At 44.1% G+C, this 18,426-nt stretch overlaps 1 protein-coding gene across 4 annotated transcripts in view; it reads left to right on the top strand.

The window, feature by feature from the left end:
* Positions 1-12,380, top strand: part of LOC110522245 (transcription factor HIVEP2) — a 111,084-nt gene extending 98,704 nt beyond the window's left edge. For all 4 annotated transcript variants that reach the window (XM_036975817.2, XM_090233457.1, XM_036975818.2 and 1 more), the window contains 4 exons: positions 1,857-2,032; positions 2,307-2,408; positions 2,857-3,788; positions 9,640-12,380. In XM_036975817.2, the coding sequence (XP_036831712.2) occupies positions 1,857-2,032; positions 2,307-2,408; positions 2,857-3,788; positions 9,640-10,467 (2,038 nt within the window). In that variant the 3' untranslated portion in view covers positions 10,468-12,380. The remainder of the gene's footprint in view (positions 1-1,856; positions 2,033-2,306; positions 2,409-2,856; positions 3,789-9,639) is intronic.
* The last annotated feature ends 6,046 nt before the right edge of the window (positions 12,381-18,426 follow it).

The raw sequence follows: 18,426 nt of genomic DNA, 5'->3' as shown, positions 1-18,426 counted from the left end.
AGCCTCGAGTCTTCTTGGGTATACAGTCTTGTATACAGACTGTACAGCAGTACAGTCTTGGCACATCTGTATTTGGGGAGTTTCTGCCATTCTTCCCTGCAGATCCTCTCAAGCTCTGTCAGGTTGGATGGGTAAAGTCGCTGCACAGATGTTTTCAGGTTTCTCCAGAGATGGGCGATCGGGTTCAAGTCCGGGCTCTGGCTGGACCACTCAAGGACATTCAGAGACTTGTCCCGGAGCCTGCGTTGTCTTGGCTGTGTGCTTAGGGTCGTTGTCCTGTTGGAAGGTGAACCGTCACCCAAGTCTGTAGTCCTGAGCACTCTGGAGCAGGTTTTCATCAAAGATCTCTCAATACTTTGCTCCGTTCATCTTTCCCTCGATCCTGACTAGTCTTCCAGTCCCTGCCACTGAATAACATCCCCACAGAATGATGCTTCCACCACCGTACTTCACCGTAGGGATGGTGCCAGGTTTCCTCCAGATGTGACACTTGGCATTGAGGCCAAAAAGTTAAATATTGGTTTCATCAGATTAGAGAATATTGTTTCTCATGGTTTGAGAGTATTTAGGTGCTTTTTGGCAAACTTAAAGCGGGCTGTCATGTGCCTTTTACTGAGGAGTGGCTTCCGTCTGGTCACTACCATAAAGGCCTGATTGGTGGAGTGCTGCAGATATGGTTGTCCTTCTGGAAGGTTCTCCCATCTCCACAGAGGAACTCTGGAGCTCTTTCAGAGTGACCATTGGGTTCACCTCCCTGACCAAGGTCCTTCTCCCCCGATTGCTCAGTTTGACTGGGCGGCCAGCTCTAGGAAGAGTCTTGGTGGTTCCAAACTTCTTCCATTTAAGAATGATGACGGCCACTGTGTTCTTGGGGACCTTCAATGCTGCAGACATTTTATTTGGTACCCTTCCCCAGATCTGTGCCTCAGCACAGTCCTGTCTCGCAACTCCACGAAAATTCCTTTGATCTCATGGCTTGATTTTTGCTCTGATATGCACTGTCAACTGTGGGACCTCATATAGACAGGTGTGTGCCTTTCCAAATCATGTCCAATCAATTGGATTTACCACAGGTGAACTGCAATCAAGTTGTAGAAAAATCTCATGGATGGTCAATGGAAACAGGATGCACCTGAGCTCAATTTCGAGTCTCATAGCAAAGGGTTTGAATACTTATGTAAATAAGGTTTTTCTGTTTTTATTTTACAATACATTTGCATAAATATCTAAAAACCTGTTTTCGCTTTGTCATTATGTGTAGATTAATGAGGAAAAATAAGGCTGTAAAGTAGAAATGTGGAAAATGTCAAGGGGTCTGAATACTTTCCGAATGCACAGTATATACAAAGCAGAATGTATTTTTCAGATGGCTTTTAATTGTGGTTGAAAGGTGTTACTTACTAGCATAGGCTACTGTTTTTATGGAAATACAGTAGAGCATAATTTTGCTGTTTAACTGCCATGGTATTATTGACAACTGTCCGTGAGGCTTCGGTTAACCTCTTTACTTTGGTTCAAGCGATAAATAGATTTCAAAATCATTTTTGAAATCATTTTATTTTTCAAATCACAATAACATACGGCGTCTTGAATATCCCTTTGAAGATATTATCATATACAGTTAGATTTTTTCTTTATATAATTCAATTTCAGAATCGAGAACAGCTGTAAAAATGTCTGACCAATACCCAGTTGAGTCTGGCACCGGAATTATTTTCTCTGAGCAGTTGCAGGCTAACTTTCCCAATGTAAAGTTAGCTGTTTGATGTATTTGATATTTGCTCCCTTAACACATGCTTCGATATACTCAAAACCCTCCAATAATGTTGAATAATCTGATCTTGTTATGATTTCAGGTACAAATCCAATGAAGACTATGTTTACGTGCGGGGCAGAGGAAGAGGGAAGTACATCTGTGAAGAGTGTGGGATCCGCTGTAAGAAGCCAAGCATGCTGAAGAAACATATCCGCACACACACCGATGTCCGGCCGTATGTCTGCAAGTTCTGCAACTTTGCTTTTAAAACCAAAGGTGGGTTTCCTTCTTCCATTTCATATAACCACATGTATGCAAATGTCCACCTTTCTTCTCAAGCACTTTAACCTGATAGTTCAAACAAAAACAGTGATCACATTGGAAAAGGATTTATGTAGGACTGAACAGACTGCTGTCTGCATTGCGTTAGAAGGGTGGCAAGGTTCTCTCTCTCTCTGCTGCAGTGGAGTGTTGATGAGTCAATTGAAAGGCCAGGCGGCCTATGCTGCTTCCAGTAAGACATTTTAAAAGTCGTAAACTCTTGTTTCAGGAAACCTGACAAAACACATGAAGTCGAAAGCCCACATGAAGAAGTGCTTGGAGCTCGGGGTGTCAGTGACATCTGTGGAGGATGCGGACGCCGAAGAAGCTGGTATGAATCAGACAGACTTACTGAGCATATTTTATACAGATGAGCCAATATTTGATAAATACTGGGCCCTGTATGTTGCACTGGTGCGGTTCTTGAGGAACAATTATTGTAATGAAAAACAGGAACCGCCTCTGTCAGGTTTATGTAAAATGACCAACTTTAAAGATACACAGTTCACATTTTCCCTGCTTGTATCCCATCATTTAGCATAAAGTGGGAAAGAACACCAGTGACCCATTCAATCCAAAATAAGTAAATTGCAGTTGCTGTAAAAGATTTGTAAACGCCTAAATAGAAAAGCACTACTGTGTTTGTATGTCTCATTTCCTTGTTAAGACTGCACTAAATTCTGTTTATTTGTCTTGCAGAACAAAGTAGGCTACTGTTATTGCATTTGCATAGGGTTTGACTGGATCAACGGTTGGATAAACCATATGTTTCTTTTTAGACAATGGCGAGGATGGCCAGAGGGAGTCTGGGAAGATGTCAGGCATCATGGCTGACCACCAGTTCTCAGACGCCGATGATTCTGATGGTGGCGAGGATGACGGGGATGAGGTGGACGACGATGAAGATGATGACGACGATTACGATGGCGAATCCACGCCGAAGACTCGCTCCAGAAGCACCAGCCCTCAGCCCTATGGCATACCATCTCTGTCCGTCACGGACTCTCAGGGCGCCTGCTCCTCAGACCTGCAGGGCCACTGCTCCAAACCACCCCTCTTCAGCTACTTCACCAGCCTGCCCAGCATCCAGATCACCCAGCTCATGGTGCCCAGTGAGGGTGAAGGCCAGGGCCAGATGGCAGAGTACCAGCAGCTGCTGCAGGGCGCCCTGGGGGAGGACTATAAGAGCAGGCTAGACGTACCCAGCTCCATGGACGAGGACTTTGGCCTTTCCCCAGCTCACAGCTCCTCATCATTCGACCTGTCCCTGTCTCGCCTCTCTTCCCCAGGCCTGGACTCCTCCCCTCTCCGAGAGCCGTCCCCCACCTCCACTTCACGCAAGTACCTCTTCCCCCGACGGGACCTGTCCCCCCATGGCCGCCTGTCACCCCACAGAGAGGTGTCCCCTCTCAGGCACCACTCCCCCAAGAGGGACATCTCCTTCAGAAGGGACCTCTCGCCCCGCAGGGACCTTTCCCCCAGGAGTCACATCTCACCCCTGTCCCACGCCGGACGCCCCATGTCACCGGGCAGAGAACTGGTGGGCAGGAGGGAGCTGTCTCCACGGAGTCGCCACCGGGGCATGATCAGACCTGTCTCCCCCAGGAGGGGCATGCACCATCACAGTGCCCCCTGGAGTCTGGGCCAGCACCTACACTCAGAGATGGTGCCAATGGGCCAGCGTAGCAGAAGCCACTCAGAGATGGAGACAGTAAGTGTTCCAGAATGTATTCAACTGTTCTATTTTATTATATAAACATTGCACATCAGCCTTCATGAACAGCTGCTTACTGGCATATTATACACTGAGCATACCAAACATTAGGAACAAATTCATAATATTGAGTTGCACCCCCCCACACCTTTCGCCCTCAGAACAGCCTCAGTTCGTAAGGGCATGGACTCCAGAAAATTATGTCATGGCTTTAGAAGCTTCTTATAGGCTAATTGACATCATTTGAGTCAATTGGAGGTGTACCTGTGGATGTATTTCAAGGCCTACCTTCAGTGCCTCTTTGCTTGACATCATGGGAAAATCAAAAGAAATCAGCCAAGACCTCAGAAAAAAATTGAGTTGCATTGAGTTGCACCCCTCCACACCTTTCGCCCTCAGAACAGCCTCCGTTCGTCGGGGCATGGACTGTACAAGGTGTTGAAAGCGTTCCACAGGGACCTGTCCCCCCATGTTGACTCCAATGCTTCCCACAGTTGTGTCAAGTTGGCTGGATGTCCTTTGGGTGGTGGACCATTCTTGATACACACGGGAAACTATTGAGCGTAAAAAAAAACAGCAGTGTTGCAGTTCTTGACACAAACCGGTGCTCCCATTCAAAGTGACTTGCATTTTTTATCTTGCCCATTCACTCTCTGAATGTCACACATATACAATCCATGTTTCATTTGTCTCAATACTTAAAAATCCTCCTTTAACCTGTCTCCTCCCCTTCATTAAAATGGATTTAACAAGTGACATCAATAAGAGATCAGAGCTTTCACCTGGATTCACCTGGTCAGTCTAGGTCATGGAATGACATCATTAAATAGTAACCGCAAAACACCAGTCTCAACGTCAACAGTGAAGAGGTGACTCCGGGATGCTGGCCTTTTAGGCAGAGTTGCAAAGAAAAAGCCATATCTCAGATGGGCCAATAAAAAAAAAATATTTGAGATGGGCAAAAGAACACAGACACTGGACAGAGGAACTCTGACTATAAGGCCTTCATTTCTCAGAACAATAATAGACTGAAGAGTTTCAGAAGAAAGTCTTTGTTTCTGGCCATTTTGAGCCTGTAATCAAACCCACAAATGCTGTTGCTCCAGATACTCAACTAGTCTAAAGAAGGCCAGTTTTATTGCTTCTTAAATCAGAACAACAGTTTTCAGCTGTTCTAACATAATTGCAAAAGGTTTTTTTCTAATGATCAATTAGCCTTTTAAAATGATAAACTTGGATTCGCTAACACAACGTGCCATTGGAACACAGGAGTGATGGTTAATGATAATACGCCTATGTACAGTTGAAGTTAGAAGTTTACATACACTTATGTTGGAGTCATTAAAACTTGTTTTTCAACCACTCCACAAATTTCTTGTTGACAAACTATAGTTTTGGCAAGTCGGTTAGGACATCTACTGTGTGCATGACACAAGTAATGTTTCCAACAATTGTTTACAGACAGATTATTTCACTGTATCACAATTCCAGTGGGTCGGACGTTTACATACACTAAGTTGACTGTGCCTTTAAACAGCTTATTAAATTATGTCATGGCTTTAGAAGCTTCTGATAGGCTAATTGACATCATTTGAGTCAATTGGAGGTGTACCTGTGGATGTATTTCAAGGCCTACCTTCAAACTCAGTGCCTCTTTGCTTGACATCATGGGAAAATCAAAAGAAATCAGCCAAGACCAAGTCCGGTTCATCCTTGGGAGCAATTTCCAAACACCTGAAGGTACCATGTTCATCTGTACAAACAATAGTACCCAAGTATAAACACCATGTGACCACGCAGCCGTCATACCGCTCAGGAAGGAGATGCATTTTGTCTCCTAGAGATGAACGTACTTTGGTGCGAAAAGTGCAAATCAATCCCATCTCCTGTGGTCTGATGAAACAAAATAGAACTGTTTGGCCATAATGACCATCGTTATGTTTGGAGGAAAAAGGGGGAGGCTTGCAAGCCGAAGAACACCATCCCAACCGTGAAGCACGTGTGTGGCAGCAGCATCATTTTGTGGGTGTACTTTGCTGCAGGAGGGACTGGTGCACTTCACAAAATAGATGACATCATGAGGGAGAAAAATTATGTGGATATATTGAGCAACATCTCAAAACATCAGTCAGGAAGTTAAAGCTTGGTTGCAAATGGGTCTTCCACATGGACAATGACCCCAAGCATACTTCCAAAGTGGTGGCAAAATGGCTTAACAAAGTCAAGTTATTGGAGTGACCATCACAAAGCCCTGACCTCACACCTATAGAAAATGAGTGGGCAGAATTGAAAAGGCGTGGGCAAGCAAGGAGGCCTACAAACCTGACTCAGTTACACCAGCTCTGTCAGGAGGAATGAGCAAAAATTCACCCAATTTATTGTGGGAAGCTTGTGGATGGCTACCCGAAACGTTTGACCCAAGTTAAACAATTTAAAGGCAATGCCTTCAAATACTAATTGAGTGTATGTAAACTTCTGACCCACTGGGAATGTGATGAAAGAAATAAAAGCTAAAATAAATAATTATCTCTACTATTATTCTGACGTTTCACATTTATTAAAATAAAGTGGGATCCTATCTGACCTATGACAGGGAATTATTTATAGGATTCAATGTCAGGAATTATGAAAACCTGAGTTTAAATGTATTTGGCTAAGGTTTATGTAAACCTCCGACTTCAACTGTAGATATTCCATTAAAAAATCAGCCGTTTCCAGCTACAATAGTCATTTACAACATTAACAATGTCTACACTGTATTTCAATTTGATGTTAATTTAATGGACAAAAAATTAGCTTTTCTTTCATAAACAAGGACATTTTTAAGTGACCATGAACTTTTGAATGGTAGTGTATATATATACTGAATAAAAATATAAATGCAACATGTGTTGGTCCCATGTTTCATGTGCTGAAATAAAATATCCCCGAATCTTTCCATATGCACAACAATCTTATTTCTCGAATGTTGTGCACACATTTGTTTAATTCCCTGTTCGTGAACATTTCTCCTTTGCCAGACAATCCATCCATCTACAGGTGTGGCATATCAAGAAGCTGATTAAAACAGCATGATCATAACACAGGTGCACCTTGTGCTGGGGACAATAAAGGCCACTCTAAAATGTGCAGTTTTGTCACACAACACAGTCCCACAGATGTCTCAAGTTTTGAGGGAGTGTGAAATAGGCATGTTGACTGCAGGAATGTCCACCTGAGCTGTTGCCAGAGAATTTAAAGTTAATTTCTCTACCATAAGCTGCCTCCAACGTCATTTTAGAGAATTTGTCAGTACTTCCAACCGGCCTCAAAACCGCAGACCACGTGTAACCTCTCCAGCCTCAGACCTCCACTTCCGTCTTCTTTACCTGTGGGATCGTCTGAGACCAGCCACCTGGATTACTGATGAAACTGAGGAGTATTTCTGTCTGTAATAAAGCCCTTTTGTGGGGAAAAACTCATTCTGATTTGCTGGAACTGGCTTCCCAGTGGGTGGGCCTGGCTCCTAAATGCGTGGGCCTATGCCATCCCAGGTCCACCCATTGATGCGCCCCTGCCCAGTCATGTGAAATCCATAGATTGTGGCCTAATTTATTTATTTCAATTGACTGATTTCCTTATATGAACTGTAACAGAGTAAAATTGTTGAAATTGTTATATGTTGCGTTTATATTTTTGTTCAGTGTATTATTAGTGCCTGCTTTTATAGGATGATAAATGGAGAGTCTAACTTAAAGTTATAGTACAATGGAACCGTGCAGGCCCACTATAGAGTGCTCTTACAGTCTCTGCGGTCATTTCTATTTATATATGTGGCTAATTAAGAATCCCTGGGGAAAGGGGAAAAATGCAGTATTCTTGCACTGTGGAGTCATTCTTGACTTCTCCACACCATCTGGTTGGTTTCCGTGGTAGTGAGGGATAAAAAGATAAGCCAGCCGTAGCCATAATGTACTGTAAGCTTGGCTCATCACTCAGTGGTTAGTAACTGTTTTTTTTCTTTCTTAAGATTCTTTTTAAATCCGGACAGTTTAAATGAAGCGTGAAATGGAGCCTGCTTCAGCTGTATAATATATATATATTTTTGTTATATTCATATTTGACTTCTTTTTAGCTGGTAATAGTTTGTCATATTTGAGCTGATTTTTCCTACCATCTCAAGATCCATTAAAATCCAAAGTAACACTTCATTTGCATAGTCCATCTGTAGAAGCTCTACAGATGATCAGTAACCTTTCAACTACATGTGTACTAACCCTAACCCTAGCCCTTATCCTAATGCTAAACTTAACCCTAACCTTAACACTTACCCCAATCCATATTTTAAAACGAACCTTAACCATAACCAGCATTTGCTTATCAACCGATAGTTTGTTGATAGTATGAAGAAGCACAGGGCAGAGTTCTATTTCCAATGACATGCAATTCCTAAAAACGATAGGCTATTTACATTGACTGTAAATAGATGTTGTTTCATGCGTTTGCCTATTTTCATACGGTGCATTCGGAAAGAATTCAGACCCATTGATTTTTTCCACATTTTGTCACATTACAGCCTTATTCTAAAATGGATTAAATTGTTTGTTTTTTTACCTCCTCAATCTACACACAATATACCTTATTGACAATGAATACTTACAGTACCAGTCAAAAGTTTGGACACACCTACTCATTCCAGTGTTTTTCTTTATTTTGGCCATTTCTACATTGTAGAATAATAGTGAAGACATCAAAACGATGAAATAAAACATATGGAATCATTTAGTATCCAAAAGAGTGTTAAACAAATCAAAATACATTTTATATTTGAGATTCTTCAAATTATCCACCCTTTGCCTTGATGACAGCTTTGCACCCTCTTGGCCCTTGAAACCTGTTTTTGCTTTGTCATTGTGGGGTATTGTGTGTAGATAGATGAGGATTTTTTTGTATTGAATCCATTTTTGAATAAGTCTGTAAGGTAACAAAATGTGGAAAGCCTGTTACTTGTGAGGCACATCATGGGCATTAAATTACTCGTTTTTTTTTTAAATCACTGGACTGATGGTTCGATTTTGTATCAGTTATTAAGAAATATATATTTTTTTAACATTAAAATGCACCATGCATTATGTGGGTTGAATGCTGTAACAGCACAGAATAAAACAATGAATAAAGTCCCATGATGGTAGTGACTGCCCATTACTGCCTATCACTTATTAACCATTATTTATTCACATTACTTCACTTTAATAAAACGTATGTTACGTTTATTTTATTTGATGACTTTATTATGTCTTTAAGTTAATCATTATTTGACTAATTCTCACCTTGCGAGCAAAACATTTTAGCGGCCCCCCTCATGACAGTGAAGAGAGACATTTTTTGTTTAAATGTTAATTTCTTGCAATTCTACATATTTTGCCACAGGGCGGAGAGAAGATTTTACAATTTTATAACTCATTTCATGCAATTCTACTTATTTTGCCATGGGGTGGAGAGAAAAATTACAATTTTTACAGCTAATTACCTGTAATTCTACACATTTTGCCATAGGTTGGAGGCAAATGTTGTCCGTTTTTTATATGATAACTGATGATCAATGGGACCCACCCCGTTTGGAACACTGACAAGTAATAATAATAAAAAAAACATTATACAATAAAAATATGTTATTGGGGGATTGCTCAATCTGATTGGGTGGGCCTGGCTCCCCAGTGGGTGTGTCTGCGCCCACCAGTGCCTACGCCCCTGAATTAAATTGAGAAAATGCGTAGTACTTTCTGTATATTCTATAGTCGAAGATCCACAGACCCTATTTATCTTTGGCCACTATATTTTGTACTGAATTCATCTTGTATTGTTTCAGGATCAGAGGAAGGGTTCCCCTCCCCACAGCAGCCAGGAGTCCACACGGCCACACCAGGGCCTGTTCAGCCACCTCCCCCTGCACTCCCAGCAGCAGGTCCGCATCCCCTTCCCCATGATCCCTATCGGGGGCATCCAGATGGTGCACTCCGTGGCCACCTCCGTCACCGGCCTGGCCCACCCTGCCCGCCTCCCTCTGCAGAAGAGCACGTCCGAGGAGTCTAGCACCAGTGAAGTGTCCTTCCCGCTGGCCAGGGGGTCCACCAGGTCCACCGATTCGCCCCAGTGCCATGAAAGAATGGAGAGGACCCCAGTTCCTTCCTCCGGCCCGTCCTTACCCAGGTCAGGAAGTCGCCGGGACAGCGCAGACATGCCTGACATCAAGGACAATCAGCAGCAGGAGGAGAGCATACAGACATGTACCAAAGCTATCGCCTCTCTCCGCATCGCTACGGAACATGACACTCTGGAGAAAGGCGTGGTGGCGTGCTCTTTAGAGCCCCACCAGAGACGCCGCTCCCCGCTGCCTCACCCCTGCCATCCCCCTCACCCCATCCCTCAGGAGAGCGCCCCCAGCAGGATTCAGCACTTTAGTGGCCTAGAGGTTAGGCAGACCCCGGCCGGCCGCTCGGCCTCCCCTCTCCCCCTACCCTCCAGCTCCAGCTCAGAGACCTCCCTGCCGGCCACATCAAAGGGCCCGGCGGGTCCCACGGCAGGGCCAGGCCACCATGTTAAGGAGAGGTCACCAGGTCGACAGGGCCCAGGGGAAAGGGCAGCAAGCACAAAGAGAGGTAAAGATATATCAAAGGACTCCACAGAGAACAGGTGAACGATGTTTGAAAAGGGAGGGACGTGCAACGTAAAGACATCAACCCATACTATTGCACACACACAACACAAGAACACAGAGAGACAGACATTCAAACACACACACACGCAAACACAAGCAAATTAAGTAGATACTCTGCAGTTTCAATGTATGTGTATAGCATGCCTTTTATAACCTGGTTTGCTATTTTAACAATGTATTTCTTATTTAAAGTTTCAGAGAATATACATACAGTATATGTTAACTTATCCATGAGCCTGACCAAATTGCTTATGGACTCCAGTCTGGTACTTTTAAATGTACAAATGTGTGTGCCTTTTCTTTACTTTCTGCTTATATTCTTATAAGCATATTAAGCAGGAAGATATGTAAATATATAAAGTTTATCAGCTTTGTAATAAATGCAATTTCCCGTCTTTTTTGGACACTTGAGTCTGAATGATGTGAAGTATCAATATATGTAAGGTTGCACTAAAACATATTTTTATATGAGTGAAATGAAATGGCTTTTGTGTACAGCAGCAATTCTATAATACTATTTATTGTATCATGTTTTATAAATTGTACATTTTTCTTAATGTTGTGTATGCCTTTTCTATGTAAAGCATGGGTTTTGCTATGGCGTAATTAGAGCAAAAAATATGTACACTGTCAAATGGCTTTATATGTTAGTGAATACACTTTACTTGGAAGTATATACATATAATTAAATTTACAAGAATATATACCTATTGTATAAATATATATATATATATATATATATATATATATATATATATATATATATATATATATTCTATATATATATATATATATATATATATGCACTTACATTTTGGATTGACACCCACATACAGTATGGTAGTTAGTTCTAAATGCTTGTACCTTTTTCTCTCCTGCTGGATTGGCTACACTAGTTGTGATTTTGTCATTTTTTACAAAAAAGTAGAACTTATTATTTTTTTGTTCAACATGTGCACTTATGCATTTTCTTTCTTTTTGTTGTTGTTCATCGCTTACTGAAGTAGTAGTGAAATATTAAAGATAGTTTGATCTTCTGTGAATCATGTTGCTTGAAGTACTTGATTTAATGAGTAGGATGGGGATCATTCCAGCAGATGTAATATTGAATGCCCATGAATCTGTGTGTATATATATATATATATATATATGCAGTCATACACATTTATACATGGAAAGAGTTGATTCTGGGCAATGCCGTCAGTTCATCCCCAAAACATTTTTAAAGGCTTGTACACACAGATATCAAGAACTCTGAAGAAATGCACCTTATGTTCCCTACATTTTGGGGGTACAATCTCATAATTATTACATTTTGGGGGTACAATCTCATAATATATACATTTTGGGGGTACAATCTCATAATATATACATTTTGGGGGTACAATCTCATAATATATACATTTTGGGGGTACAATCTCATAATATATACATTTTGAGGGTACAATCTCATAATATATACATTTTGGGGGTACAATCTCATAATATATACAGTTTGGAACTGGGATTTGGAATCCCCAGTTGCTTGTAAAAAGCTGTGCAAATAAACAACCTAAATGAATGGGAGCATTCAGCCAGTCACTCTTATGTATATCTGTATTTTGTATGGTGTGTATAAGATCGGTGTATTTTACTCTTTGGACATTTTTGTCAGTAGTCCCTGGTATTCACTTAACTGTATTAACATGTCTTTAAAATCTAAGGTATCAAAGCACAAATCATTGTATAGGAAGAAAAGAGAAAAAAAAAGTAAACATACATAAAAAGGGTAACTTTGTGATGTTCAGTGGAAAGTACAATATCATGTAAGACCCCAGTTTTAATAATGAATCACAGTACAGGTGGGAAAAAAAAGTTTTTTTTGTTAAAAAAATAAATAAATACTACAACAATATGCATGTCCTCGATGCTTTCATTCTTTGTCTCCCTCAAGTGCTTCATATGTACGTACAGTGCCAGTCAAAAGTTTGGACACCTACATTACAGGGTTTTTACTTAATATTGAATATTTTCTACATTGTAGAATAATAGTGAAGACATCAGAACTATGAAATAACACATATGGAACCATGTAGTAACCAAAAAAGTGTAAACAAATTCAAATATATTTTATATTTGAGATTCTTCAAAGTAGCCACCATTTGCATTGATGACTAAAGTTCATTTGTGGAATTTATTTCCTTCTTAACTTAAGGTATAGGAGGCAGCATTTTCACTTTTGGATAAATAGCGTGCCCAATTTCAACTTCCTGCTACTCAAGCTAAGAATATAAGATATGCATATTATTAGTAGAAAACACTCTTAAGTTTCTAAAACTGTTTGAATCATGTCTGTGAGTATAACAGAAATTATATAGCAGGCAAACCCAGAGGACTAACCGTTCAGATTTTTTTATTTTTTAGGTCTCTGTCTGTTCAAGGATTTCTCATTGGGAAGCGATATTTCTTAGGAACTTGTTTTCAGTTCCTACCGCTTCCACTGGATGTCACCTGTCTTTGGAATTTGGTTGAGGTTATTCCTTTGTGCAATGAAGAAGTATGGCCATCTAGAAACTGCGTAACACTGTTGAGAGTTGCGCAAGACTTGAAAAGTAGCTTGGTTTGTTGTCTTCCTGTATTGAACACAGATAGACCCGTCTTCAATTTGATCGATTATTAATGTTTAAAAATACCTAAAGTTGTATTACAAAAGTAGTTTGAAATGTTTTGGCAAAGTTTACAGGCAACTTTTGAAATATTTTGTAGTGACGTTGCGCAATTTAGAAGCTGTTTTTTTTCTAGATCAAACGCGTCAAATAAATTTACATTTTGGATATATATGGATGGAATTAATCTAACAAAAGGACCAATTGTGATGTTTATGGGACATATTGGAGTGCCAACAAAAGATGCTTGTCAAAAGTAAGGCATGTTTTATATTTTATTTTTGTGTTTTGTGTAGCGCCTGCAGGGTTGAAATATGCTACCCTCTTTGTTTACTGTTGTGCTATCGTCAGATAATAGCTTCTTATGCTTTCACCGAAAAGCCTTTTAAAAATCTGACATGTTGGCTGGATTCACAACGAGTGTAGGTTTAATTTAGTATCTTACATGTGTGATTTAATGAAAGTTAGATTTTTATATAATTTTATTTGAATTTGCCGCGCTGCATTTTCCCTGGCTTTTGGCCAAGTGGGATGCAAGCGTCCCCTATACCATAAGAAGTTAATCCGTTTGTGTCATGTACTGTCATGTTGTCTTGTCTCTGTCCTTTCCCTTCACCCTGTCTCCCTCTGCTGGTCGTGTTAGGTTACCTTTTCTCCCCCGCTTTCCCCCAGCTGTCCCTTGTCTCCTCTAACTACCCATTCACCCCGTTCCCCACCTGTTCCCTTTTTCCCTCTGATTAGGTCCCTATATCTCTCTCTGTTTCTGCTCCTGTCCTTGTCGGATTCTTGTTTGTTTGTGTCATTCATGCCTGAACCAGACTGTCGTCATGTTTGCTGTAACCTTGTCCTGTCCTGTCGGAATCTGCCGGTCCATCTGAGCCTACCTATGTTTGGTAATTAAAGAAGCTCTGTTTAAGTTGATTCGCTTTTGGGTCCTCATTCACGCACCGTAACAGAAGAATCCGACCAAGAATGGACCCAGCGACTTCGGATCCTCTCCACTCAGCCGTCGAGATCCAGGGAGCGATGCTAGGCAGACACAAGCAGGAATTGTCTGCTGCTCGACATGCCGTTGAGACCCTGGCCACCCAAGTCTCCAACCTCACAGAACAGGTTCACCATCTCCGCCTCGATCCACCGGCCACTTCCAGGGCTTTCGAATCTCCGGAGCCCAGAATCAATAACCCGCCGTGTTACTCTGGGGAGCCCACTGAATGCCGCTCGTTCCTCACCCAGTGTGATATTGTGTTTTCTCTCCAGCCCAACACTTACTCCAGGAGCACTGCTCGTGTCGCCTACGTCATATCTCTCCTTATTGGACGGGCTCGTGAGTGGGGCACGGCAATCTGGGAGGCAAGGGCTGAGTGTACTAACCAGTATCAAGACTTTAAGGAGGAGATGATACGGGTTTTTGATCGATCTGTTTTTGGGGAGGAGGCTTCCAGGGCCCTGTCTTCCCTATGTCAAGGCAATCGATCCATAACAGACTACTCTATTGAGTTTCGCACTCTTGCTGTCTCCAGTGGCTGGAACGAGCCGGCCTTGCTCGCTCGTCTTCTGGAGGGTTTCCGCGCAGAGGTAAAGGATGAGATTCTCTCCCGGGAGGTTCCTTCCAGCGTGGATTCCTTGATTGAACTCGCTATTCGCATTGAGCGACGGGTTGATCTTCGTCACCGAGCTCGTGGAAAGGAGCTCGCGCTCTCCGTCGCCTCCCTCTCCGCATCACTACCATCTTCCTCTGCCGGCTCGGGTGCTGAGCCCATGCAGCTGGGAGGTATCCGCATCTCGACTGAGGAGAGGGAACGGAGAATCACCAACCGCCTCTGTCTCTATTGCGGTTCCGCTGGTCATTTTGTCACTTCATGTCCAGTAAAAGGCCAGAGCTCGTCAGTAAGCGGAGGGCTACTGGTGAGCGCTACTACTCCTGTCTCTCCTTCAAGATCCTGCACTACCTTGTCGGTCCATCTACGCTGGACCGGTTCGTCAGCTTCCTGCAGTGCCTTAATAGACTCTGGGGCGGAGGGCTGTTTTATGGACGAGACCTGGGCTCGGGAACATGACATTCCTCTCAGACAGTTAAAGGAGCCCACGGCCTTGTTCGCCCTGGATGGTAGTCCTCTCCCCAGGATTCAGCGTGAGACGCTACCTTTAACCCTCACTGTTTCTGGTAATCATAGTGAAACCATTTCTTTTTTAATTTTTCGTTCACCTTTTACACCTGTTGTTTTGGGCCATCCCTGGCTAGTTTGTCATAATCCTTCCATTAATTGGTCTAGTAATTCTATCCTCTCCTGGAACGTCTCTTGTCATGTGAAATGTTTAATGTCTGCTATCCCTCCTGTTTCCTCTGCCTCTTCTTCACAGGAGGAGCCTGGTGATTTGACAGGGGTGCCGGAGGAATATCACGATCTGCGCACGGTGTTCAGTCGGTCCAGGGCCACCTCTCTTCCTCCACACCGGTCGTATGATTGTAGTATTGATCTCCTTCCGGGAACCACCCCCCCCCGGGGTAGACTATACTCTCTGTCGGCTCCCGAACGTAAGGCTCTCGAAGATTATTTGTCTGTAGCTCTTGACGCCGGTACCATAGTCCCCTCCTCCTCTCCCGCCGGAGCGGGGTTTTTTTTTGTCAAGAAGAAGGACGGGTCCCTGCGCCCCTGCATAGATTATCGAGGGCTGAATGACATAACAGTGAAGAATCGTTATCCGCTTCCTCTTATGTCTTCAGCCTTCGAGATCCTGCAGGGAGCCAGGTTTTTCACTAAGTTGGACCTTCGTAACGCTTACCATCTCGTGCGCATCAGGGAGGGGGACGAGTGGAAGACGGCGTTTAACACTCCGTTAGGGCACTTTGAATACCGGGTTCTTCCTTTCGGCCTCGCTAACGCTCCAGCTGTCTTTCAGGCATTAGTCAATGATGTCCTGAGAGACATGCTGAACATCTTTGTTTTCGTTTACCTTGACGATATCCTGATTTTTTCACCGTCACTCCAGATTCATGTTCAGCACGTTCGACGTGTCCTCCAGCGCCTTTTAGAGAATTGTCTTTTTGTGAAGGCTGAGAAGTGCACTTTTCATGCCTCCTCCGTCACATTTCTCGGTTCTGTTATTTCCGCTGAAGGCATTAAGATGGATCCCGCTAAGGTCCAAGCTGTCATTGATTGGCCCGTCCCTAAGTCACGCGTCGAGCTGCAGCGCTTTCTCGGCTTCGCGAACTTCTATCGTCGTTTCATCCGTAATTTCGGTCAGGTGGCAGCTCCTCTCACAGCCCTTACTTCTGTCAAGACGTGCTTTAAGTGGTCCGTTTCCGCCCAGGGAGCTTTTGATCTCCTCAAGAATCGTTTTACATCCGCTCCTATCCTTGTTACACCTGACGTCTCTAGACAGTTCGTTGTCGAGGTTGACGCATCAGAGGTGGGAGTGGGAGCCATCCTTTCTCAGCGCTCCCCCTCTGACGACAAGGTCCACCCATGCGCATATTTTTCTCATCGCCTGTCGCCGTCGGAACGTAACTATGATGTGGGTAACCGCGAACTGCTCGCCATCCGGTTAGCCCTAGGCGAATGGCGACAGTGGTTGGAGGGGGCGACCGTTCCTTTTGTCGTTTGGACTGACCATAGGAACCTTGAGTACATCCGTTCTGCCAAACGACTTAATGCGCGTCAGGCGCGTTGGGCGCTGTTTTTCGCTCGTTTCGAGTTCGTGATTTCTTATCGTCCGGGCTCTAAGAACACCAAGCCTGATGCCTTGTCTCGTCTCTTCAGTTCTTCAGTAGCCTCCACTGACCCCGAGGGGATTCTCCCTGAGGGGCGTGTTGTCGGGTTGACTGTCTGGGGAATTGAGAGGCAGGTAAAGCAAGCACTCACTCAAACTCCGTCGCCGCGCGCTTGTCCTAGGAACCTTCTTTTCGTTCCCGTTCCTACTCGTCTGGCCGTTCTTCAGTGGGCTCACTCTGCCAAGTTAGCCGGCCACCCTGGCGTTCGGGGTACGCTTGCTTCCATTCGCCAGCGTTTCTGGTGGCCCACCCGGGAGCATGACACGCGTCGTTTCGTGGCTGCTTGTTCGGTCTGCGCGCAGACTAAGTCCGGTAACTCTCCTCCTGCCGGCCGTCTCAGGCCGCTTCCTATTCCCTCTCGACCGTGGTCTCACATCGCCTTAGATTTTGTCACCGGACTGCCTTCGTCAGCGGGGAAGACTGTTATTCTTACGGTTGTCGATAGGTTCTCTAAGGCGGCTCATTTCATTCCCCTTGCTAAGCTTCCTTCTGCTAAAGAGACGGCACAAATCATCATCGAGAATGTTTTCAGAATTCATGGCCTTCCGTCAGACGTCGTTTCGGACAGAGGTCCGCAATTCACGTCTCAATTTTGGAGGGAGTTTTGCCGTTTGATTGGGGCTTCCGTCAGTCTCTCTTCCGGCTTTCACCCCCAGTCTAACGGTCAAGCAGAACGGGCCAATCAGACTATTGGTCGCATCTTACGCAGTCTTTCTTTTCGCAACCCTGCGTCTTGGTCAGAACAGCTCCCCTGGGCAGAATACGCCCACAACTCGCTTCCTTCGTCTGCGACCGGGCTATCTCCTTTTCAGAGTAGCCTCGGGTACCAGCCTCCGTTGTTCTCATCTCAGTTCGCCGAGTCCAGCGTCCCCTCCGCTCAGGCTTTTGTCCAACGTTGCGAGCGCACCTGGAAGAGGGTCAGGTCTGCACTTTGCCGTTATAGGGCGCAGACTGTGAGAGCTGCTAATAAGCGTAGAACTAAGAGCCCTAGATATTGTCGCGGTCAGAGAGTTTGGCTCTCCACTCAGAACCTTCCCCTTAAGACGGCTTCTCGCAAGTTGACCCCGCGGTTCATTGGTCCATTCCGTATCTCTCAGGTCATTAATCCTGTCGCAGTGCGACTTCTTCTTCCGCGATATCTTCGTCGCGTCCACCCGGTCTTCCATGTCTCCTGTGTTAAGCCCGTTCTTCGCGCCCCCGCTCGTCTTCCCCCCCCCCCCCCCATCCTTGTCGAGGGCGCACCTATCTACAGGGTCCGTAAAATCTTGGACATGCGTCCTCGGGGCCGTGGTCATCAGTACCTAGTTGACTGGGAGGGGTACGGTCCTGAGGAGAGGAGTTGGGTTCCCTCTCGGGACGTGCTGGACCGTGCGCTGATTGATGATTTCCTCCGTTGCCGCCAGGTTTCCTCCTCGAGTGCGCCAGGAGGCGCTCGGTGAGTGGGGGGGTACTGTCATGTACTGTCATGTTGTCTTGTCTCTGTCCTTTCCCTTCACCCTGTCTCCCTCTGCTGGTCGT

The sequence above is a fragment of the Oncorhynchus mykiss genome, chromosome 4 (assembly GCF_057628025.1).
Source record: "Oncorhynchus mykiss isolate SJ-2025 chromosome 4, ASM5762802v1, whole genome shotgun sequence".
Lineage (NCBI taxonomy): Eukaryota > Metazoa > Chordata > Actinopteri > Salmoniformes > Salmonidae > Oncorhynchus > Oncorhynchus mykiss.
Note: the sequence above shows the minus strand (reverse complement) of the source record. Positions and strands in the feature narration are given on the sequence as shown.